Source organism: Lagopus leucura, unplaced genomic scaffold (genome assembly GCF_019238085.1).
Source record: "Lagopus leucura isolate 7727_CA_CO unplaced genomic scaffold, USGS_WTPT01 Super-Scaffold_100004, whole genome shotgun sequence".
NCBI classification, from domain to species: Eukaryota; Metazoa; Chordata; class Aves; order Galliformes; family Phasianidae; genus Lagopus; species Lagopus leucura.
The window spans coordinates 62,388,192-62,412,189 of NW_024962264.1; the positions used below are offsets into that span (position 1 = coordinate 62,388,192).

Genomic DNA, 23,998 nt, shown 5'->3' on the forward strand with positions numbered 1-23,998 from the left:
GCAGTTGACACGCTAGAGGGCAGGGATGTCCAGAGGGACCTGGACAGACTTGAGAGGTGGGCCCATGCCAACCTCATGAAGTTCAATAAGGCCGAGTGCAAGGTCCTGCACGAGGGTAGGCACAAGAAGCTGTGGAGATGCACCACCAGGATTTAGCCAACATCTTGCCTACCCAGAGGAAGCACCCCGCTAGCACAATTGTATCAGTTCTTTTCTACTGAGAACTTAACTGTGCATCTTTACAGCCTGCCACTTCCACTCCGTTGTGTACAAATGCACTGTGCCCAAGGCTATCTGCAGCAGCACTGCACCAAAAGAAAAGACGCGGCTTGATTTCAAAAGGTCACAAATTTTATCAAATTGGATAAAATCAATTGGATCAAATTGTGGATTCAAATCCACAGCAAAATGGTGCTTTGAGTGCTGTGTAGCAAAAAAGACTTTCTGCTTTAAGACCTCCTGCAATTAAAACCTTTTGTAAAATATAGTTTCTTCTAGTACATTAACTTCATAAGCAATAATAAATTAAAGCTATGTAGCTCAATTTTTAGTTAGTGCTACCTTGCTAATTACAAGGAGCTTTATCACAGCTATCAAGTTCAGAGTATGGAGACTTTAGAAAAGTTCTAAATATCTTTGCAGTATATTTAATTTCAAATAAGATTGAGTTCGATTTTATACTTCAACAAATAGGAGTACATTCATAAATTTAGCTCAGATACAAGATTTCTTGATTTTCTTATTCAAAATAGCACTTTTCCCTCTAAGAATTTTCCAACTAATTAAAGAGCAGATATGCAGATATATGCATGAACATCTTAAGTTACAAATAAGTAACAAAGCACACCAAACAGTGCAACGCATCTTGTATTTTTATTGTTATAGAGAAAGAGGAGTACATCTCATCACTGCCATCACAGCTGTATATTTGCAGTGTCACTCTGATCCCTTTGAGAGCCAGAGAACGTCCACTCGTCAGTCTCTCCACATTTTTATCATAACAAGCTCCATATCAAAGCTCAGCTGTGTGCAATCACTTTTCTAAATGAAAACACAGCCAAAAAAGAAAAACAACCCAGAAACAAACAACAACAACAAAAAAAAAACCCAGCATTTGCTAACAGGACTTTGTGACATTCTTTAAGGTACCAGCAGAATAAGCATGCACAACAGCAATACAAAACCACAGACGTGCTGCTGTCCCCAGAAAGTGAGCTGTGCTGAAAACCCTCACAGGTTCAGTGCTGAAATTCTACCTCCTGCCAAAAGTCAGTTCAAGATGTGTGCATTGCTTATGTTCAAATCGAAGTGGGAGTAAAGCAACCTAAAGCTGGAATTTGAAAGCAGTTGTGTTACGCCTACTGTTCTAGTTGTAAAATAAACCACTCTACTATGAGACCCTCTATTGCTTCCCCTCAGCCAATTTCCAGTGCTTTAGTGGAGCGCAATGCTTCTAGAAGCAATGTGTTGCTGTGTCACGATGCTTCTCTTCTATACAAACTGGGTCCTGAGGATTTTATAAAGGGTTTTTCTGGAATACTACAAAGGACAACAAAATTCCTACTTAAAATGAAGGTGGAAGGATGCTTTTCCTTACTGAGAACCAGCAGCCTTTCAAGTTACTTTGCCAGAGTGTATTCCAATACTGCATATTACTGACTGTGACTGCACACAAAATATTTTGGCAGTGGGTCATAGTTCCCTGTGCCTGCAGTGGTGGAATAAAATAGGAGAGAAGAGGCTTGGAAACAGAGTTTACTATCTACCATCACAGCTCACTGAGCAGCCCAACAGCAGAATATCAGCTGCTTGTAGAGAAATGGGCGTTTTGATAAGGGCTGACAAAATAACTTTGAGAACCACTGTTGTTGATACTGCTCCCACAGCCTTGCTTGCATAAAATTTCAAATTTATACATAGATGCTCTAGCTGATCTCCACATTTCCATTCATCACGCTTTGGGGAAGTTCTATGAAAATCTGTTACTCTATGCAATAACTTTCCATTGGGGGAATCTTCCATTTTCCCCCTCCCGCCCACCCCAAAAAAAGGAAGAAAAAAAAAAAGGAAAACAAGGGGAAAGGACGTGCCACTGTTTTTCAAAGTGTAACAAGGTGCAATCTTGTCTCCTACTGCTACACTGCCTGAACCATTGTGTCCTCCCATTTCCCACTGACTGCAGAGGGAATATTAATAGCATCAGTGCTGTAACCCATCACTGTGGAGCGAAATTCCTCCCCGCGTGAGTCCATGCAAGAGCTGTGGACCATTTTGCTGGAACCCAAATATTTGAAACACAGAATTTGCAGGAGGCTCCTGGCTGCGCGGGCGTTGTGCCGGCGTTCTGCCAAACCTGCTGGAGCGGCCAGTGAGCGTGGCTCAGCCCAGGCTGTGATTTGCTTAATGAAAGACACTTCTCCAGAAGATTTTGGCAGACACAATCAGTTCTATTGCCAGGCAGCATTCATGTGATTATAAACGTTAGCGATCGCATTAGATACTTAATAAATCCCTCCAAAAAGATCACAGCTACTGTGTGGCTCTGAAGAAACAAACGCTGGGTACAGATTACTGTTTGCTGTGCACTGGATTATTGATACAATTGGGAACAAATACTTTCTGTGTGCTGCCAGGCAGGCAGTGACAACTACTAATTTCTATACAAAATCACGACTGCTTGTTTGCAAATTTACAGTGAAGCATCACTGCAAAGCAGCTTCATTTTCTTTTTAGGGACACACTTGTAACATAAATATTTAAAAGAATTTGACTCCACTTACACTTTGACAGATCTGTGGCAATTTACATAAGCTGAGGGGTTGGCCTGAGAGCCTAAGGACAATTTTTGGCTTGAGATAGCAGGAAAGAGAGATGCTGTCCCTACACAAATCCCAGGAATGAGCCACTAACACTGCTTCTTCTTTTGACATTTCAGCAGATGCAATATCACATACAGTACTGATAAAGCACATCAAAGGAAAAATTACCTAGCTGGGCTGTACCTGTTTGGATAAAAATTGTTTTCTTGCTGTGCAGCACTCCATATCTTCCTGTAATTTATTCAGCAGTGTTTTAAAAATGAATACATAATACATGTCCATTGGCCTAATCCCAGCACTCATTTCAGTGCATTGCAGGAAAGCAGTCACACAGGCCTCTCTTCTCTGCTTTCAGGAGGAGTGTTTCTGTCTGCAGGAAAAAAAAAAAAGAAAGGGAGAAAGAAACTGAAAAAAAGCACTTTAAAAAGGTATGAGTATAAAATTGATTGACCTAATTCCTCTACGCAGCTGTAGTCAAGGTGCTTTGCTGAGTGAAAAATCATGGTTATTAGAGTTGGTTTCCATCCAGAAAAAGCAACACAAAATAAGCATATTCAGAATCAAGAGGCATGGAGAGTATTTTTGTCATCCAAATGTTTTCATTTCCATAGTTAACTTGCAGGGACAGAGCTGTCAATATTATTAAAATGTCCTTTCTAAATACTGAGCAAAATTCCACTTTCAGCTGCACTGCTCTTAGTTCCTTCCCAGTGATTGATGGCTTCCTGTTGATGAAGCCTTCAGAGCAGTGTAATTTAATTGTGCCAGATAGCACGTGCTAAGGGGCAGGTTATGCTCTCTGTTACACTGCTGTTTCTCCACTGGGTTCAATCCAGCTGTCAGTCTAACCACGTGGTCTGAAACTCACCACTTTTTAGGGCAGATTTGGACTTGAGCTTGTGGCTCGTATTTCAGCCTGAGGTGGTTCACTGGCAGTTGCCTTATTACCAGCTCCATTTGAAGCCGTGCCTCTAGAACCCCATCAAAAGCTTACAAACCATTCTCTGTACAAATCACTTGAAGTTATTTATTCTTGGCTTTGGAGTGTCTTGGTAGAAAATCATTTCCAAGCTTTTGTTTCTCTGTACTCCAGGAAAAATAATAATTTCAGATTCTCAAAGATATGTAAGTATCACGTATAATTACAGCTTAGATCTTTTGTTGGCCTTGGTCTCACTTTTTTGGGAAACAAAGACTGTACTTCCCAAACACTACTGTAATTTCAGAAGCGGAATCTCCTGACAGACTCAACACAATAGCAACAATGGGCTGCCCAGGGAGGTAGTGGAGTCTCTCCTCCTGACTGTGCTCAAGAAATATGTAGATATGGTACTTAGAACATAGTTCACAGGGCAGTATTGGTGGTAAGTGGATGGTTGGACTAGATAATCTTAGAGGTCTTTCCCAACCTTAATGATTTTATGATTCTATGATTCTAAGTGTAATCATGACTGAAGATAAATGTTTTCCTGAGCATAAATCTGTAGTTTTCAACCTGTGGTCTATGGTCCCTTAAGTAGTTTGTAGACTAACTCTGAAAAGTTTCTTGGGGAAAAGAAAAATCCTTAAGCCTTTCCAGGCTTAAATTCAACATAAATGGATTTCCTATTTGTACGGGGGGAAAAAAGCAACCAAACAAATAAAAACACTAAACCTCGGAGATTTCTTGTTAATGAAAGATCAGAAAGTTATGTGAAACACAAATTCTTTAGCTGGTGTTCCTCTTACATGATGCTTCCTGACAAATTAAAACCAGCTGAGGCCAAATTAATAAAGATACCCAGTAGTTCCCATAGAAGTAGCTGGGGGCTTCTACCCAAGGATCTGCTCTGCCAAGCCCAGACTCCCTGCCCACCAGCCCAGTGCCTCTGTCCCCAGCCATTTCCACTCTGCTGCTCACTTCTTGCTCTCACAATGCAAGCTTTGCAGGCAGAGCATGTTTGAGAGATGCGTTTTCATTCCCTCATTTTATTCTTTTCAACCTAAACTTTTGACATCTACCTTTGCATTAAAGAGGACTTGCTGACATTCCTTGTCTGCTTTCACTTAGTAGCTTAGTGCAATGGCAAGCATTATTATTGTACACTCAAGAAGAACTGCTTCTTGGTTATACAATGCAATCCTGGATGAGTGAATGCTCCCATTGTTGGGAGCCCAGTAGAAATCACAGAATCATCTTAACATCACACTGGCTTATTGGTTTTCATTGTAATGCCAACAAGCTGTCAGTGTTACCACAAACTCTGCTGAGGCAGCACTCATGACTATCTACAGGAAGGAAGAGCAACTCTGGGACCACTCCAATATAAAGTAAAAGACTTTGAGAGAGAAGCGTCTCTCACCAAAATTAACTGTGGCCATGTTGGCAGTGGCCAGGAAGTCCCTGACTGATCAGTCCTCCATGGGGTTTGCCCTTAGAGCAAGAATTTTAAAGACTCAAGGAGTTGTTCAGTGAAGTTATTCGTGTGTAAAACATGAGAAAATAGAGTTGGGTCAGTCAGTATCAGCCAAGCACTAGCAGTAAAGTGCAGGTACGAAGGCTGTACCTTTCTGAGAACGGAGGATCATCTGTAGGTGTTTGGCCACGGCCTTTCACTTTTGTAACTGCATCATTTAATAATTTGTATTTAAATGAAGCGCCTCTTCCAGAAAGGTGTTTGGAGTCTCGGTACTCCTTCCTACAGTCATGCATAGGCACAAAACGTTTCAGATGCATCTAATCCAAACAGGTGCCCAGCTGTGCACCAGAGCAGTCCCAGCCCAGCTGCAGGGGTGCAGCTCTGCTATCTGCATTCTGCTGCCTACCGGTTGTTGAGTTCTAGGCTAGTGCATGAGAAACTTCTGCAATGTAACCTATGCTGCACACAGATCTCTGGCCTAATCAGTTCGCCACTGATAGCTCATGAAAGCTGAAGTGACTTTACCTTCTTCGTCTGGGGCCCTACATGATTGCCCAAGGTCACAAGAAACCAAAGGCAAAGCAACATAATTGCCCTTAAGTGTTACAGCTTGAGACACAATTGATTTAACTCTCTGTGGCTGACTGTTGCTAATGACAGTTTGAGCAGAGTGCGGCTCTGAAGGACAAAGGAGCCCCTCCCACCCACCAATGAAGATAGCACTGGCCAAAAGCAGCCACCCATAGGAGACACAGATGGGGCTCCAGTCTGACTGCACTTAAAAATCTGCCATGTTGCCAACGTTATGGAACTGTTAGGAAAGCAGAGGTACTGCAAAGCATACGAATGGGCTTTATCATAGAATCATATAATTATTTGAGTTACACTTCATCTACTCCAACACTCCTGCTATGAACAGGGACTCCTACAGCTCCACCAGGATGCTCTGTGCACCCTCCTGCTCCTTTCAAACTTCAGACAGCATGGAATTATTTGTGAGCTTTATTAAGCCCTACCCCAGCCAATATCCATGTATATTTACCAACCCACATATCTAGGCAATGCCAAAATCAGGGCATTTTATTACACCCTTGTGCTTTGTTCTCTGGGACCTCTGCAGCACAAGACAGGCAGGTGAGTCTGCAAAATGCCCTGTCTGCTGTGAAAACTGCCCAAGCAAATATGCTTCCCCCCTTCTTCTTGGAAAGTATCAAAATACGAACAAGGATTATACAGGCCTGCCTTTCCTCTCTGCCAGCCCTGCTTGCCACCTTCTTGCTATTCCATTCATCTGCTGCTCCTGCCCATAGAGTGATGAATCCACTGTTCAAAAGCAGTGTTATGAGACAGAGAATAAACCTTCTTTCTCATCCTTTTCTCCTGCACATATCTTCTTTTCTTCTTTATTTTATGCATGAATTGTCTGGGGTAATTCTTTAGCCTGTTATGCAAGGAGTCAGGCTACTGAAGCTCTCCAACCGGGTGGAAAATAATCTGCACTTGGTACGATCCTATTTGCTGGAAGGAAAGTGAGTCAGCAGAGATGTCTGCTGCGTGCAGACAGGCAGACCTTGCCGCTCGGAGACAAAGGCTAAAGAAAAGTTTTTCTACAGAAGCACATACCCGTGTGTCTAGGTTATACGCCATCTTCTTTAAATCCTGCAACGCCCTCTGCATGAACTCAAACGCATGGCAGTCAACGCAGGGACGGCCTGGAAAAAGGAACAGAAAAAAAGACATCACTGTCACAGCATGAAATCCGGAATGTAGCAGTAATGAGGGAACATTCAGAGACCTTGTAATGCCAGGAGAAAACCCATTTTACCAGGACCCACACCTGCATCTGTGCAAAGTTAGGGCTGCCTATGCCAGGGCTCTACCCATCTCTGTGCAAGTGCTCACTTCTTGAGTGGGGACCAGTAAAGCATGAGAGTGCTTTGCTGTGTGGCCTTTTCTGAATACAGCCTAAGCTTCGTTCTGCCTGATGCTGAATGCCTTCAGCCCCCATCCTCTCTCTTTGAAATGGAAATCCCCTGTTCCTTCCCACAGGTGGGTTAATTCTCCACAGATTGGCTGCAAATAGCAGTTGCAGTGGATCAAGAATCAGACAGCCAGCTCTGTTTTTACAAGAGCAAGATCTTACAAGAACAGCTTGGCAAGGGTCAGCACCAGATCTGTATTTGCTTCCTTCACCTGCTGCTCTGTTTTTTCTCTGCCAGTAATGCAAAGCGTCCTACTGGCTCTGCAGCTGGTGCCAATGTGCATGCATGCACAGAGGGGTGAGTCAGGGGGAAGGCAGAGAAAGGAAGAGGAAGGGATGTGCCAACAGCCTCCTGGCTCACTGCTGGGCCTGGGCATTTCTGCTCTGCCAGGATTCATCCTGCACTGATCCTGTGCCCTTTAGTTACAGAGTAAATGGAATACATGCTTTCAAAGGAAGAAATTGCAGATACTGGAGGAGATGTATGGGGAATGGAGAGAGATGAAATTTTACATTGACCACAGAGCTCTGACTGTGTGTGGGGGGAAATGCTAAAATCTTTGTCCTCAGGCAGCCACTTGTGCTGCTCCGACAAAGCAAAGTGAGTGCAAAGCTGTTGCTGAGATGGCTACAGAGCGCCCTGCAGCCTGTTATCAGTATTTCAACAGTCAAACTGTTCTCACTTCTGAGATGGAGGAAGAACCTGAACACTCAGTGTGTTGTTGGCAAACCTGCCATTCACTTGTGGCCATGGCCAACTCCTTCCCATTGCAGTGCTGTTCTCAGAAAGCAGCCTGCCCTGGCCTACTTGCCTGCCCTGAAGTGACTGTCACCATATTGCATGTGGAAACAGGAGCTGCACTCAGTGATCCTTGTGGGTCTCTTCCAGCTTGGGATATGAGCAATATGATACTGCGACATCCCAGGATGACAACATCCAGCTATTCAAACTGACCTGTCACTTTGACTTATGGGGGCACAAAGAGGGCTCACTGAAGCAGCATCACTGCAGACGAGGAGACAGCTGTAACTGGGAGGAGAACAGCCAGGAAGGCAGCTGGCTGTGAATCTTCCACTCATGCAGCCCTGCAGAGCACACATCTGAGTAGAGCTTTGGAAGTCAAGGCATTGTTGAACTCATCATTGAACTTCTTGCACTTAGCACGGAACAACCTGAATGCTGTTCCCCAAATTAAACAGGGGCAGCAAATCCCCACTGTCTGACAATTTTACAGCTACAGTCTGATTTTTATCAGCAGAAACACCCAAACCCTGACTCTGGCTGCGCTTTTAAACTATCATAATAGCTAGGTTCTTGCAGAAGACAATATCAGATATTTTGGTAATATATAAGATCAAGTGGATGTGCTCATCATGGGGTCTACTCCTGGAGTCTGAAAGGGCTAAAAGTAGCCTGTGGTACTCCCAGAGATGGGAATTAATTAAAATAACTACAATAATTAATAAATAATCCCCCAAGTTCACAGTGGTGGCCATACATGGTCCAGCGTTACTTCAAGCAGGGAACTGATGTAAAAACTCTCAATGAGAGTAATAGTGGGGTTGGCTTGGATGGAACAGGATGGGATAGGTTGGGGTATAACCTACTGTAAGGGAAACTGCTTTAGCAGGATTGTTGGACTAGATGATCTCCAGAGGTTCCTTCCAACCCCTACAACTCCGCTTCTGTGATCAAACCTCTGGATTAAAGCTCCAGCAGTGTTATTTCAGGCTGCCAAGAGATGTGAAAAGGGACATCCCGAGACCTGGACCTGAGAAGTCATCCATGGATTTTTCTCACATTAATTTGACACACTGCTTCTTGAATTCATGGGAACTTTCAGCATCTGCAGCATGCTTTGGCAATGAGTTCCACAGCGCAGCAGCTCGCTCTGTGAGCAAACTGTCAATCTTGCAGGCTCTGAAGTTAACTTCTACTTGTGCCACTTTATGCCTCCAATTTCTGCAGTGGAAGAGACATTTATTACATAATCACTATCTTTGCCCCACTTCTGACTTCGCTGATCTCCATCACTGCCTGCCTCAGTGTCACCCTTCCAGACTGAACGGCTGACCTGCAAGCTGCTCTACCTAGCTGGGCTCATCCTCTCCTTATGCTCACTACATTTTCACTAAGATTCTTGTGAACATTTCCTCAAACTAACTCCGTCTGGTTGCACAAGGGGGTTAAGCAAATCTAAGTACATTCTGCTGTCTGTCCTCGGCTGTGTGTTCCCACACTTTCCCTTGCTCACAGCAGCAGAGACCATGCAGTTGCTTGGTCAGCTGAATTGCTGATTAGTTTTTCTCCAAACCAGCTCCTGAATGCAGAAGCCCTGGGGCCAGAACGAGGACAAGGGAGAAAGTTCTGGTGAGCAGGGCAGAAGCAGCACAGGCTTACATCAGCTTAAAGGAATTGTGGAACCAAACCTTAAGTGCCATCATAGCAAAATACAGCAGAGTGCTATTAATTCCTTGCTGACAGCTGGGAACAGGCTATCATTCATAGGAAGACTTAACAGGTTTGTGGATTAACATAATGAGAATTATCAAGAGTCAGCTATAATTCTTTAAATGGATCCTGTCAGCATGAAGACTTGTCTGCCTTTGTGTGTTTGGGGAGAAGTGGGGGAGGAGAGCTTAAAATATGCTTCTTGGCTTCTTCTTGGTGAAAAACTGGAGCTGAAATTACTGTGGAAGTATAATTTACTTTTCCTTGCACACACATGGCATTTATTCTTTGTATTTCTTGCACCTTGGCTAATGCAACCAGACTGACCAGCTTCTTTCTTCAGTTCCACATTTCAGCCTTCACAATGGGCAATCTGGACTGGAAATGCAATGGTAGCTTGGGGAAGTTGCTTAATTATTTTTAGTGGATTGCTCTGAACTTTAAAGAAAAAAGTATTGAAAGTATTAGCAATAGTACTTCATACTTGAACAGTCTTTGTAAATGCAAAGTAGTGTGTATAAAGCATAAGGACTTAATTAATCACTCCTAATCAACATTGTTCAGAAAGAGACTCTGGCTCTCTTGACTGGCAGAGAAAAAGCAAAGTGGAGCATAGCACTGGCACCCCAGGCCAGAGATCAGTGTCACACAGTAGCACAAGATCTCTACAGCACTGAGAAGATAACATGGACTTAAGCATATCAGCAGCACTGTCCCCAAAATGGGTCAGTGCCCAGGAGGACGGAGACTTCAATGAGAAACAGCCTATGGAGCTGACAGCAAGCAGGGAAAAATTCAGGAATGTCTGTACTAGATCACATCAAAGCTCTGACTGGCCCAGTGTCCTGAACTCCAAGCACTGTGTCTTATTTTATGTCTAGGAGCATTTCCAGGCTTTGAGAGCAGCTGGCACTGATGGGCAAAGAAGGGTACCTGGAGCACAGAGCAATTGTGCAGCATTTTGTCAACTACTGGCTGATGAGGAGCATTGCAAGCTCCTTGTTGCTTTAAAACACTGTTCCTGCAGCAGCAAGGAAATTCATAATTCATGATGAGTCAGGAGCCTTCCTCCCAGCCTGGACTCAGACATAAACAACATTTGTGCATTCACAGCAGTGCTGCCAGCCTGTGTGATTCAGGGCAGAGCAGCGTGTCTCTGCAGAAAGTGTCCTCCATTCCTCATTCTCACATGCAAGAGCAAAACAAAACAAGGAATCTTTCTCAAGGGCTCCTCAGGGGACTTAGTAGCCTGGTCAGAGGACATCAGAAAGATTAGACCTTATTTGGAGGCAGTGGCCAAGTGTTTGTTCTGCAGATAAAATGGGAGTTTCCGCTACACAAGAGGAACAAGGAATCATCACGTACTTTTCCTCCAAGATGTGTTGAGTTACCTCTGTTATCATAAACACACAGAAGTCACATAGAATTTATTTTCTAAGCCTGGTATTCTCCTTGAGTAGACAACACAGACCACTCACCACAAAATTAAAGTTAATGAATGCAATGCATGCCTGGAAAACAGATGCAAGATAGAGGTGAGGCCTCTTTTAGAACAAACCAACACTTATCACTAATAAAAAAAAAACAAAACAACAGGAGAATGAATAAAGAAGAGAATTCAGCACTCAAATCCTGTGGAGGAAGTCATGGGTGTATTTAAAAATTAAAAATGCAATTGAGGAGAATGCAGTGACTAATTCAGATCTCATTCTAAGTATTTGAGTAGTAAAGTAAAACTGTAAAGCTGTGATACAAAGCGAGGCTAAGAACTAAAGACTGGTTTGTATGCAATTAAATTCCCCATTTTTAACAATAAAAGATCTCACAGAGGGTATTTAAGCTTTCAGTGAGCAGCTACTTCAAACTACCTGACCAAAACACCCTGAGAATACTGACACCATTCCGTAGTGTCTTCCAACTATCGTCTCATTTTAGAGCTGAGGAAGTTAAACAAGAGACTCGCTCAAAATGATAGAAGAAATTAATACAGAGCTGTGATCCAAAGCCAAGAGCTCCCAGCTCCAAGGTGTGCCTGAGCCAGTCAGCAAGGTGCCCCCGGAGCCGTCTGCGTGGCTGCAGGGGCAAGAGGAGGGCACAAAGCAGGACGCGTGCAGCGGGGCATGAGTGCAGCACGGCAGTACGTACTTTCGGCAGGAATGACACTCCCCGAGTCCTGGCTGGCCCCCACAAGCCTCACGCTTAGCAGGCCCAGCACCGAGATGAGCGGGATCACCACGCGCATCGCACTCCAGGCAGACGGCAGCGCCATCGCTCGCGTCAGTAATTCAAGCTCTCTTCCCAGCCTGGAATGAGGAGAAAGAGTGAAAATCAGCAGTTTGCTCCCTACAAAGAAGGAGATGAAGTGTAATATGCGAAGAACTGCAGGTACACGCAAAGCCACATGCATGCATCACTGTGGTGTGGGCTGCGATGCTCCCAAAGGACCAGTTTGCCCAGTACCTGAGCTTTCTCTTCACCCGTGGAGCGGCTGAAACAAGCAGGCGAGACTCCAGCATTCACTCTGAGCATGCGTCCCCCTGCATCCCCCCTTCCCCGATTAGGGTCATTGCCATGGAGATTTGCTATAGCAACACAGAAAAATTGGAGCTGCTAAGTGGAGAAGATTTAAAGGGACCACAATGCTGTGGATGGTCACTGCTGTTCTCTTCTGCCTCCACCCCTTCCAAGGCCACCTCCTCTCCTCAGTGGACACCAGATGCTGCCGTCCACATCAGAGACTCTTGGGCAATGTTTGGGTTGGCTGCTTTTATTCTTGAAGGGACTGTGCTGAACCATGCAGCTCCCATCCTTTGCTTTAACTGTAAGTTGCTTAAAGTGAGATTTTGTTCCCAGAGATTACAAATAAGAAGGAAACTCAGAAGTTTGCTTGGTAGAAAAAAGATGCAGTGACTGCTGGCGGTGTCTCAAGCTGCCTTATGTAGAAGGTCCAAATGTTGTTCTCAGTCACTGAAGTCTTCATAAGGTGATTCAAGGCATGTGTGTCCACCAAAATGTCTCCACTGGCATTGTAAGAAGACAAGACTGCCAGTCCAAGCTCTGGAATTGGGTGCCTGGGGTGAGACTGTGTGAGATGGCCCAGTTTAACACTGTCGGTCTTTTCACAGGCTTCAGATGCCTGCTAAATGAGCAGCTCCACAAGAACCAGGATGTAATGGAACAACATTGTACAGTTTGACTGTATACTCATCTAGGGCAGGTCACATAGTCTAGCCTTGATCTGCAGTTTTAAATAACACCAAATGGAAATTCTGGCACAAAATCCAAACCTTACACTTCCATTTACTGTGGCATATGTGTTTTTAGCACATACATTCATTTTGGTCCTGTGGGCCATATCACACTCTTCATACATGAGCTTAAAGAGGGGGACAGAAAGCAATTTCCTATATGTGCAATGGTCTTTGTTAATGTGGGAAGCATTGTTTATCCTAATATTTTTTTCAAGGTACCAACCTAGTCTTTTCTATAGTCCCAAAGATTACATAAAATAATTTCCATAGATGCTTGGTCTTTTCAGTAGGTAAGTGGGACAATCAACACAACCCACAGTGAGATAAAGAAACAAATGCGACATCTTGGGGAAGGAAAGCAACCTCAGAATTACTAAACAGAGGTTTTTCCCATCTTAACTGTGGAAAGCATAAAAGAGGATCAGAACAAAGAACTTGAGAAAAATTTGAACAAAGGGAATCTGAATGTCCTGAAACATTGCATTCCCAGGATGCCAAGACTCCAAGGATACCTACACATCGTTTCGCAATATTCTGTAATTACGGGCTAAATACCACAGCTTAGTTTTGCTTAGTTGTGTACACTTGCAATAAAGCTTCTTTGTTAGCGGATGAGACTTAGTCTTGTTTTCTGACTGCTCAGCCACCCACTATCCAGGCTTAACACTGTGATAGCACCACAGAAGGAGTACTTGCTGAATTGGACCACTGCCATCCAAACAACACTGAACTTGCTCCCACTTGTAGCAGTGGGGGAATCTGCAGTAGGGCCCTCTCTATCCACAATCTAATGGGGCAGAAGGTGCTACTTCTGTATTAGAACACACCACTAAGCTTAAAACAATGTCCTTTTTTCAATTGCTTGGTGCCAACTTAAAATAATCAGACCTTGCACTTGCAGAGTCCATCCAGTTTTTGCCTCAAATGCCATGATCCTTAAGAAGCATGAAAAACATTCCCAACACCTCTTGTTAGCACAGGTGTGTGGTCCAAGATGCATTTCTCAACTCACAGAGCAAAGAGCCAGTGTCTGTGATAACTTCCAGAAATCCGTGTTGTTCTATCACCTCCAGCAAAGTTGAAGGAGAGAGAAGGAAAGTACTAGAATGACTTCCTTTGCTATTACATTCACTAATGCATACCTCTATGACCAAATGATATTACTATAAATTTGAAGAGAAAATTCCAACAGAATCACAGGAGTCAATTTGCTGTCTGAAGAAGTTATAGTGAATCCTAGAGGGCTGCTAGAAATATTTATTATTCATTTCCTCTTTTTATCTAGTCTATAACTAATTATCACATGCTAACAAAAGAAGGGTTTCCTGCAAAATAATCAGAAATATCCAGACATTTATTGGAAAGACAATTAGCGAGGACAGACATCTGGTAGCTCCCTAAAAAGTCATGTATTGACTTCTAAATGTTACTGAAAATTACAACTTTGCAACGAAAGAGGAGAATGTATACACCCAGTTAAAATCACTAACCAGAAAGGCCTGAGTTAAACAGGTTTGCACAAAAGAAGATGCAGGCAAGTGCTTGAATGTTAGAACTCCATTATCATGGTAATGGGTACACAAGGCAAAATTAGGGAAGTTAATCTCAGCCTAATATGTAATGCTAAATCATTGGCTGTTAATACAGTCATGAGTCCTTTGCTGAACTCAGAAGAAAGCACAGAGACAGAAGAATCTGGGTCTGGTTACTATTACTTGAATAATAGAGTGGCAAGAGCACACAGGCATAACACCAGAACAGTCAAGAAAAAAAATGTGATGCAAATACTGAGAAGCATGAAGGCCTTGTGGGTAGGGAAAAGCCAAACTTAATCAACTTCAGGCAGATTTCTGCTGTGAGGTCACACATCACTGTGAGAAGAAAAGCAACAAAAGTGCTACAGGGCCCACAGAACTGGCTGGGTAACTGCCCATAGTTATCAGTGGGTCACTGTCAGCAAGGAGGAACATGTCCCATGGGGTCTGGAAAGACTCAGACCAAGGGTTATTTGGCATTTTGTTAGTCACCTGGGTATTCAGTAAGCAAAGGGATTACTTAAGATGTCACACCAGCCTAGAAGGTTACAAGGAACACCAGGAGAGAAGACTAGAATTGCAAATCATACAGACAAGTTGAAAAAAAAGTCCAAAAACAGAATAAAATTTGATAAGGGTGAGGACAAGGTGCTGCACTTCATCAGGAATAATCAGGAGCTCCCATTTAGAATAGGGCACAGCAGGTGAAGTGGCACTTCTATGGAGGAGTTAGGGAATCATGAGCTGAAATCAGTCTGCAACATTCTGTCATTGCCAAAAAAAAAGGCAGTTATATCAGGATGTACAAAAAAGAGTGCAAGAGCTTACATCCTTTCCATCACAAGGTTTCAACAGTCATTCTACATCTGGTTTGGTCACTGCAATACAAGAATGGTAGGAAATAGCAGAAATGACTGAGGTTTAGGAGTTGTGCTCTCCCAAAACAGCTGGAAGAACTGAGGTTGTGTGGTCTGAAGGAGAGAAGGGGGCGTGAAATATAAGAATACAGAGGGCTGCTGCAGAGAAACCATAATTCTGGGTGTCTCTGAAGGATCGGACAAGAAGTAAGAGATTAAACTTTATCCAGGAGGCACCACCAACAGCCCTGGGAAACTTCCTTACGGTAAGAACAGCACCGGAATGGATTGCCTGTGAGAACAGGAGGGCATCTAAGACTGTAGGTAGAAATTTTACATCTTTTAGGAATAGCATGGGGATGATTGGCCCTGCAATAAGACAAGAGGTAGACCAGGTGATTTCTTGTGGACACAGTTCCTTTCCTGCTTGTTGTGATTCTATATATGATTATGAGAATCATTTTGCTTCCCAAGTTCTTATCTCTTAGCTGTCTGTGTAGCAACTCCAGCATAAACACAAACACTCCTGGAAGAAAAGCATTGCCTTTATGCAGCATCTGAAATCCTGCTTCCTCAGTTAGAAGGGCAAAGGCAATGCTTCTCTGGTCTGAACAAGTAAAGTGTCAAAAGACCATTCCCATTTTTGGATGGGTAACTGATAAAAGAATTTAGAGACATTTGGCTGCAGGGCAGCTGCCAGGGTCCACAGGGTCCTAGCAATCCTTTAAAGTATTATTTTACAGTGTTGCAGATGAGCTGAGGGCTGGTGCACTGTAGATGCTTCAACACATAAACAGAATATACTGCATCATTTTGTTCTGACAGATACCTCAAGCCCTGAGAAGGACTGAAAATCAAAGCACCTTCTGCATGTTGCATTTTATGCCATGAAACAGTGATTCACCTTGGCTTGATGACTCAGACAGTTTGATAGCTTTAAACACTAAGTCAGAGTTCTGGCAGGGAAAAAAAAGTCTCCCTCATGTCAAATGATTATTTTGCTCTGGTCAGCATGGCTTGACAAGTTCAAGCCCTTCAAAATTCCAACCACAAGCTGAACCCTGGTCAGACTGTGAGGTTTTGAGACACTGCAGCTGTTCCAACAAAGCCCACATGACGCTGCAAAACAAGGATGTGGCCGCAAACAGGGAGCAATGATAGAAATTCAGCCCAAGATACCCTTCAGTGCAGGAAATAATCAACTCAAAAGGGCCTCTTGTACTATGGTGTAAGATCTGGAGAAAGATCCAAGCTCGATCAGTTAGCCAAAAATCCACTGAAGCCAAGGGTGACAAGCATCCTGTGGCAATGCCTAAAGCCCAGAATGCTATGCATGGGGGCAGCAGTCAAGTTACTGTGAAATGAAGGTCAGTTCATGATTTTGCTTCCAAGAAGTAAGAACCACTGGCAAAATGTCTGAGTTCTCCTAGTTTACACTGGAAGGTTTGCATCGGACTGCTGCAAATCCAGCAACTGTTCACTGTGCTGCACAGGGTGTAAGCTTATGGCATAGGCAAGAGTTATGTGTTACATGTCCACCCACAGCCTGAGCACCATGGATGGTAAAATCAATTTACTTGTGCTGCTGCCGCTACTATTATCCCTGTCTGGGAAGATAAGTTTTTATCTTTATTTTTACTTGCTTGAGAACTGTGTGTGAAAATCCCTTCTGAATTCACGTGTTCAGAGAGCAGTTGATGCTCAGGGAGAACTTGCTGGCATTTTTTTAAGTGATGAGGGTTTGGGCAGATCATTCTGTGGCTACTAACAGCAGTGTGGCAGAAGGCACAGGCAGTTCTCCTCTCAGCCCCCTGCATGTGCAGACAGAAAGGGAAGGTGAGAAGGTCTCATTTTGTTAGAAAAGCTTCTGATGTTTAGGACATGGCTCAACCCTCTGTGGGTAAAATACAATTTGATTTTACTTCGTACATAAACCATACCTCAAATGTGCAATATATTGGCTGTCAAATGGCATTTAAATATTGCTCAGCTCCCTCTTCAACACAAGACTGAACTGTACATTAGTTATATTCAATGTTGATGGCTGATGCCGAGTATTTTTCACAAACTGGATGCTTTATGTAGCTGTAATCCAGGAAGAATTCAAGAGGCATGTGTATCAAACTTACCACACGGATGATGTGATTTGATGATTTGTCTCTAGATGGGGAAGAGAAATAACCCACGCTGCCCAAAGATCTGAAAGTCAATTTATAGCACTAAAGATTACTTCCAATGAACTATAAGCATTCAGAAATGCTAACTTTGATTCCAGTCCCAAAGTTCGTGCCTGCCTCTGGCCCCTACATTAACCTGACAAGTTTCAGACTAATACCATTAATTAGATCTTTCTCAGATGGTCATGGTTTTAGGTTGGGAGTGACAGCTCAACAGATACAACCTTATTAAACCTCATATAACTGGAAACTTTAAAGTCAGCTGGGATTTATGCACAGGAAAGTGTCAAGTTTCAACAGCTTCTGTGAAGAAGCCACAGGAAAAAGAAAAGACAAATTTTATCCATATTGTTTGATAAATGACAGCTATTTAGCTCAAGAGTTAGTCCAGGTTTGACATGCAAATGTACTCTGTGATACCACATCCTTCCATTAATTTGGCCTAGACACAATTTTGTTATACAAACAAGCTCCTATACTTTCTGCTTGTTTCTCAGAAGAGCCACATAAAGTATCTAATAACCACAGCAAATTAGCATGCATGAAAATTTCTTTGCACTTAAAGCAAAAACAAAAGCTGTGATTTGTCTCTTCTTTCTGTTACAATCAACACAAGACCTGAACTGTTTTAATGAAACAACTGACACTTTACAGAACAAAAGTGCAGCTCTGAAACTCTTTTTTTTTTTTTTTAATTTAATGTTTTAAGCCACTTCCTAATATTTGGGAACTTGAAGCCCTTGAAAACATTGTTTCCCAACTCCCCATAACACTACAAAGTTATAGTTGGAATGGAGGTTGGAGTAAGGTTACAGAATATTTACATGGAGATTAAACTGCAAACCTATGCTTAAAGACAAACACTGTGTTTGAAACTAGAGCACCAGTTCAGCATATTTTACATTATGAACTGTATAAGTTAGCAACACCTGAAGGAATGATGGCCACCATGCAGTGCTGTAAATAATGTTTGTTCCAACCAGCTTTCAGTGCAGTCCCAAAACAACCACGTAATGCAGTATAGGTGAAGAGGCAGGGCCAGGTGAACAGTGAGAAGCACATGCATGCTCTGGTGGCCTTGTCAGATGCAGATAAAACAACAGTTTGGATGCAATGGGGAACTTCGGATTTTGAGTTAAAAAAATTATTGTAGGATGCACAGTGGTGATATTAAGTATGACAAGAAAGAAGGGCAGCCTGTTTGTACTAATTCTTTCAGCCCTCAAACTTCCATTTCTCAAAGCAAGGCCATAGGGGCAGAGAAAGAAAGCAAGACAGGACCAGGTTTATGTGGTATGAAGGAGACTTTGCTGTCTGACTAACCACATAGGTCCTTCTTGGCAGTAAGCAAACAGTTTGCAGTACCATTTCCATCCTTACAAAAAGGAAACGTTACTCCTGCTTTGGAGAAGTCTCTGCAGTGTACGAGGCTGCAGAAGCACAGCCACTGACCTACTTAAGGGAGGAGGTTTGTGTTATGAATTTAGAAAGCAGAGTTCATTTCTACACATAAGGACAACTGCATCAGATCACACCACAGATCATTCTATGGCTAGTATCTTAGCCTTGGCAGTATCTATTTTTGGGAAAAGTATAAAACAATGTCTTCCTAAAATGCTATTAAATGGCAACAACTCGTGTTTCAGGGAGCTCAAGTGCCTTTTTTTTTTTTTCTTTAAACTTAAAATCCAAAAGTTGGTATTTTTATATTTAACAGTCTGCAATAGAGCTTTCAGGCTTGAGTCTGAACATCTGCTTCTTCAGCTCGTACAAATATTTAAAATCAGTAACATCCTGTAGCAAAGACTTCCACAACTTAAACATGCAGGAGGTTACCAGAGTCATTCTTCTATTTGCTCTGACTCTGCCAACAGCTGGTTTCAATTCACTGCACTCCTCTTCTTGTTTTGGAAGGGGCAGCAAGCAGTCATTCTCAGGACACTCATGATTTTGTAAACTGCTGTCATGTCCTTCTTCAACCATCTCTTGTCCACACTGAAGATTTCTGATTCGTTCTTTGCACATTACTGTCTATAATCTTAGTCACCTTTGTCAGCAGTTTGCCTGGTTCTGCTGTATTCTTTTACTCTGTGAAAACAGTCTTGACTTTTGCCATTGTGTCATATTAAACCTGAGAACATGTACTCAAATTATTCAAAAGTTTCTGTTCACTTGCCAAAAACAGACATTCTGGTTGCTGAGTGTAATTCCCAGACCTCCTTGCCAATCTAATTTATAAGTGTGTGCCATGTAAGTTATTTTCTTTTCTCCTGCTATTATGATGGTTTTGAACAAGTAGCAATAGAAGGCAGTTGTTCAAAACTAAATTAAAATAGATAATGTGGGTTGTGAAGAAGCATACAGCTATTACCATGAGGAAATTCCTTGTTCTGATGCATCTTTTGCAGGCTGAAAGGAATCTCTAACTTTTCATACTCTGAGCAAAAGAATGAGAAAGTTATTCCTTTTCCCCCACCTACAAAAAGGGAGTGAGATATCAGTGTTGCTCAGTACCACGTTCACTAATTCCAAAGCAGGTGGGAATGCCACGCATTGCTCCTGCAGGGCTGTTGGCTGGATCTAAAGGGATGGCAAACCTGAGGAAGACCAGCCCCACCACCCATACCTGCACCAACTTACACACAGTCACAGGGAGAGGATGCCAGGGGCTCAATAAGAAACTCCTGGGCTTAGAGAGCAACTAATGCCAGACTTGAAGGGGGAGCAAAGGTTTCACTGGAAGGAAGAGCCAAGGCACGTCCAGAGCAAGCAGAGGAACAAAGCCAAGCTAGAATAAGATGAGGAAGACCCGACTGCAGCAAAAAACAAGGAACTCTGAAAAGCTATTCTACTCTAACCAGTCAGCTGAAGCCCTACAAAGGCAGCCTTACTCCTGGCAGAGCAGTATTTGCATCTCCCCTCTTATCTACTTGCAGTAACGTGCCACCAGTTTAGTTAGAGATGCAAGGCCACAGGCAGGAGGGTAAGAAATTAAATACTTTAATTAAAGACAATGACACTCTTATACAGGATGTCAGAAATTCAGCACTAACATACAAGCTGTTCTGCTCTAAGCACAACACACGTATACCTCCTCGTAATGCATGCCTCTTCACAGCCAACAGGATGCCTGAAGGTGGTCACAGTGTAAACAATAAACAGAACGGACTTCCATCACCTTTAGTATACCAGCAAAGCCCACAGAGACCACAGCTACTTGTCTCACTATAACTGGGTAAGTTGTCACAGAGATATGCTCTAACATGTTAGAGACCAAACCAGCTGCAAGGGTCTCAAGAGCATTGTTGGCTCTATTTATCCTGTGGGTTACACTTGGCCAACTCTGATTTAAAAATCAAAGTAAAATGTTTCCCCACTCTAACAGCAAGTAGCAGATTTACTGAACTGAGCCCTTAGTGGCAATGCAGTGATGTGGAAAGAGAGGACTATTTAAAAACCATCAAACAGAACAGACACATAAGACACAACCCCCCTCCCCAGTTTCCTCAGTACAGCGGGACGAATGTTCTTGCAACATGAACTCCTAAAGGCTGTTCCATACAGCTGCATTTTAAAAACCATGGAACAGGTGATACAGCTGGCCTCCTGGATTCAGTTCAGCAGATTTGCAGTTACACAGTCACACAGATTTCTCTTTTCCACTTGAAGAAGCAGTGTTTCTGTCTGTAAGAAGAAGGGACAAAAGCAACACCAAAAATGAAATGTCAGCTCTGTAAAACCAATTAGCTCCCAAAGAAAAGTCAATTTTACTTCTGCTCTGAAATTTGGAATCAGTGATATGAGATGAGTCTTAGCACAACAATCAGAGATACTGCTTTTTGTCTGCAAAGTAAATTAACTTCTGCATGATTAACTGGCAAACAAACATGGCAGCACTTCTCATGATATGAAGAAATTCAGCCTGGCATCTGTTCATTTTTTTCACATTAGCACATTTAATATGGGTCTGTGTGCTGCTATTTTGTTTTTAATTTGTCTTCCTTACAGTCTTACTTCAATTGTGCACACTGGAGCATAAGCTATGAAGTTAATGAGAGGCTTAAGGAAAAACTCAAAAACCTACCAGGATTTCTCTTTCATTTAAAAATAGGCTCAAAAAATTAGAGTACTGCAGTCTGGTCTAACTACTGAAAGTTCACAGGGAAAGCAAGGTATAATTTACCCATTTTAACTTTTGATTTGCTACTGTTATAGTTAACATGCCGTTAGCCTAAAAAAGACAACAGGTGCTGAGTTGGCATATGGAAATATAGTTAAAACATGTGGTGGGATTGCAGGCTTCTTTAAAAAAGGGAGCCCCAGGCTTGAAAGAAGTCCCTTCACCTGAATCAGGATTGCTGCCTGCAGAATTTTCTGGAGCAACAGGGTGGACTGGGAACTTCCCTGAGGAGGATATGATCCAAAATGCCCCCACCTGTGCAAGAAAGAGCTGAGAACTGGGGAAGGGACAGCACAGCTGCATGAAGATTTGTGACTCCTTCCTCTCTAACACACAAGTTTTGCTCTTCCTGTCCGTGTTGAGGAACCCGTGGTATCAATGGATGCAGGAGGGAGCACAGTGCTGCCAGACAGCAAGATCATATCCTTATCCATTACATGCAGTCATCTCAGTCTATCACAATCTGATAGAACCAGACTGTGGGATCAGTGTGATCCAAGATCACACTGCTGTGATTCCTCTTGAGCAAGTTGCAGATGCAGTAGGGGGCTATCTGTATGCTTGTGCAATTGTGTTGATGGTAGCAGAGCATAGGAGCCCTCTCCTAGTTCGTGATCAGAGCTGCACCAGATTCAATTATTAAGTGGAAAATCATGGTATTCACAGAAAAGATTCCTCAGAATTGTTTATTGCAGTTGTAACAATCCAGCTTGCAGACTGCTCCAAGGGGTCACCACCAACAAAAAGGGTGGATAATAGTATGTGGAAGGGCAGAAACAAATCTGTACCTGCACAGGTAGCTGCCAGCCCCTCAGAGGTGGTCTGAGACCCTTCTCACTGCATGAGGAAAATGTGTGCAGTCCATCAATCAGTAAGTGATCATCACTTCACTGTAGGTTACAAGCACTGCTTGTCTTGTAAGAAGAACAGGATATAGCTTATGACCCCATAAAAAGTTATGTGACCTACGCTGGAGTCATTCTGCTTTGTTAGACACCACACAGATCAACACGGGGTCAAATTAAGTGTGAAAACTCTGAGCTGTCCAATAAAACTACAGAGTTTCCACTGTGCAGAACTGCAGAGTGAGATTTGCAGGAGGAAATTAATGGGAATTTCCTCTCTAAGCTTTTGGGAATCCCTCCCCCTCCAACACAGTTAAAAGCTGTTTAGTCATCAACTAAAATTCCTGCCTGCCAAGAAAAAAGAATTTTTCAAGGAAATGAGTGTCCCCAGTGGGAATATTAACAAAGGGCTTTGTATTTTTGGGACAGAAAAATTTGCCCCACTCAGCAGCAAAACAGATCAAGCCAGTCAAATGTAAAATATATATGTAGCTGAAAGTAATTGTATTAAAACACTCAATTTGCATCAAATTGGGCTACAGCAGAACAAACACAAGAATTGAAACACTGTAGGCAGCATTTCTATGATCCAAGTAGTCCTCAAACAGTTCATATTTCCATGTCTTTTGAAGATGTGGGCAGAATTTCTTAGTAACTGGAATAGGCCTGTTCTATCCAGGACTGCAGGATTTCAATATGGATTCAATTGTTTGGATTTGAAAGCAGAAAGAAAGTGATAGATTTGTGGCAAGAATGTATCATGGAGCCACTTTTTCAGGCTTGCTGTCTAATCTACGGCTGCCAAACTCAGCTTTAGGATATTCCTTTCCAACTGAACCTTTTTTTATAGCCTGGTTTCCTTTCCTTGGCTGTCTTTTATTTTTATTTTGAAATAGTAAAATACAGTTACTGTTTTGGGGCTCAGCTGCTCAGTCCTCATTATTAGCTTCCAGTTTTGGATATCTATATTTTACAAAGCTTCACTCTGGACATGCAACCTGTAAGAACCATAAAGGTCACTTCCATAGCCAGACAAACCAGAGATTTTTGTACTCCAGATATTTTTCAATCAAGATTTAGAAATTCTAGTAAAAAGCTCAAAAGTTTTCAACAGAAGGAGAAGTTGTGATAGAACCACTTCAGCACAGCAGCCTGAACCTCTTGTTCAGGCTGTATACAGCAGATGTATTCACTAACAAGATTGCTTCTTGAAAGAGCCCAAAATATATTTGACCTGTAACTATTGAACAGATTTTGTTCAACTGCAAATCCATTACATACTGATTTGGTTTTGCTTGAATGTTTGTTTTTTGTAGTATGTCACAATTCGAACCATCTTTATTGCTCCAGCAGCATTTTCATCATGTGCTCTGCTTGGAGTTACTTCAAAGCATTCTTCAGAAACATCAGTTTGCAGGCTTTGAACTGTGAGTGCCCTTGACTGTAGATGAGGATCACAAAGAAGTTTAAATGCCTTCTGCTGAAAAACCTGTGCAAGATGC

At 42.7% G+C, this 23,998-nt stretch overlaps 1 protein-coding gene across 1 annotated transcript; it reads right to left on the reverse strand.

Annotated features, from left to right (window-relative positions):
- Nucleotides 1–2,037: 2,037 nt before the first annotated feature.
- On the reverse strand, nucleotides 2,038–13,046 carry CUNH4orf48 (chromosome unknown C4orf48 homolog). The gene is made up of 4 exons (XM_042870659.1): nucleotides 12,112–13,046; nucleotides 11,797–11,954; nucleotides 6,842–6,930; nucleotides 2,038–3,189 (listed from the first exon to the last, which is right to left on the reverse strand). Exons 1-4 carry the CDS (start codon nucleotides 12,165–12,167, stop codon nucleotides 3,124–3,126), a joined length of 369 nt encoding a protein of 122 aa, XP_042726593.1. The 5' UTR covers nucleotides 12,168–13,046; the 3' UTR covers nucleotides 2,038–3,123.
- Between the last annotated feature and the right edge of the window lie 10,952 nt (nucleotides 13,047–23,998).

Excerpts from the sequence above, each read along its gene's own strand:
- CUNH4orf48 (XM_042870659.1), bottom strand. The coding sequence starts at position 12,167 with ATGCTGGAGTCTCGCCTGCTTGTTTCAGCCGCTCCACGGGTGAAGAGA. Across the intron at positions 11,955-12,111 it reads CGGGTGAAGAGAAAGCTCAG|GCTGGGAAGAGAGCTTGAAT; the intron begins GTACTGGGCAAA and ends TCCTCATTCCAG. Across the intron at positions 3,190-6,841 it reads CGTATAACCTAGACACACGG|ACAGAAACACTCCTCCTGAA; the intron begins GTATGTGCTTCT and ends TTTTTCCTGCAG.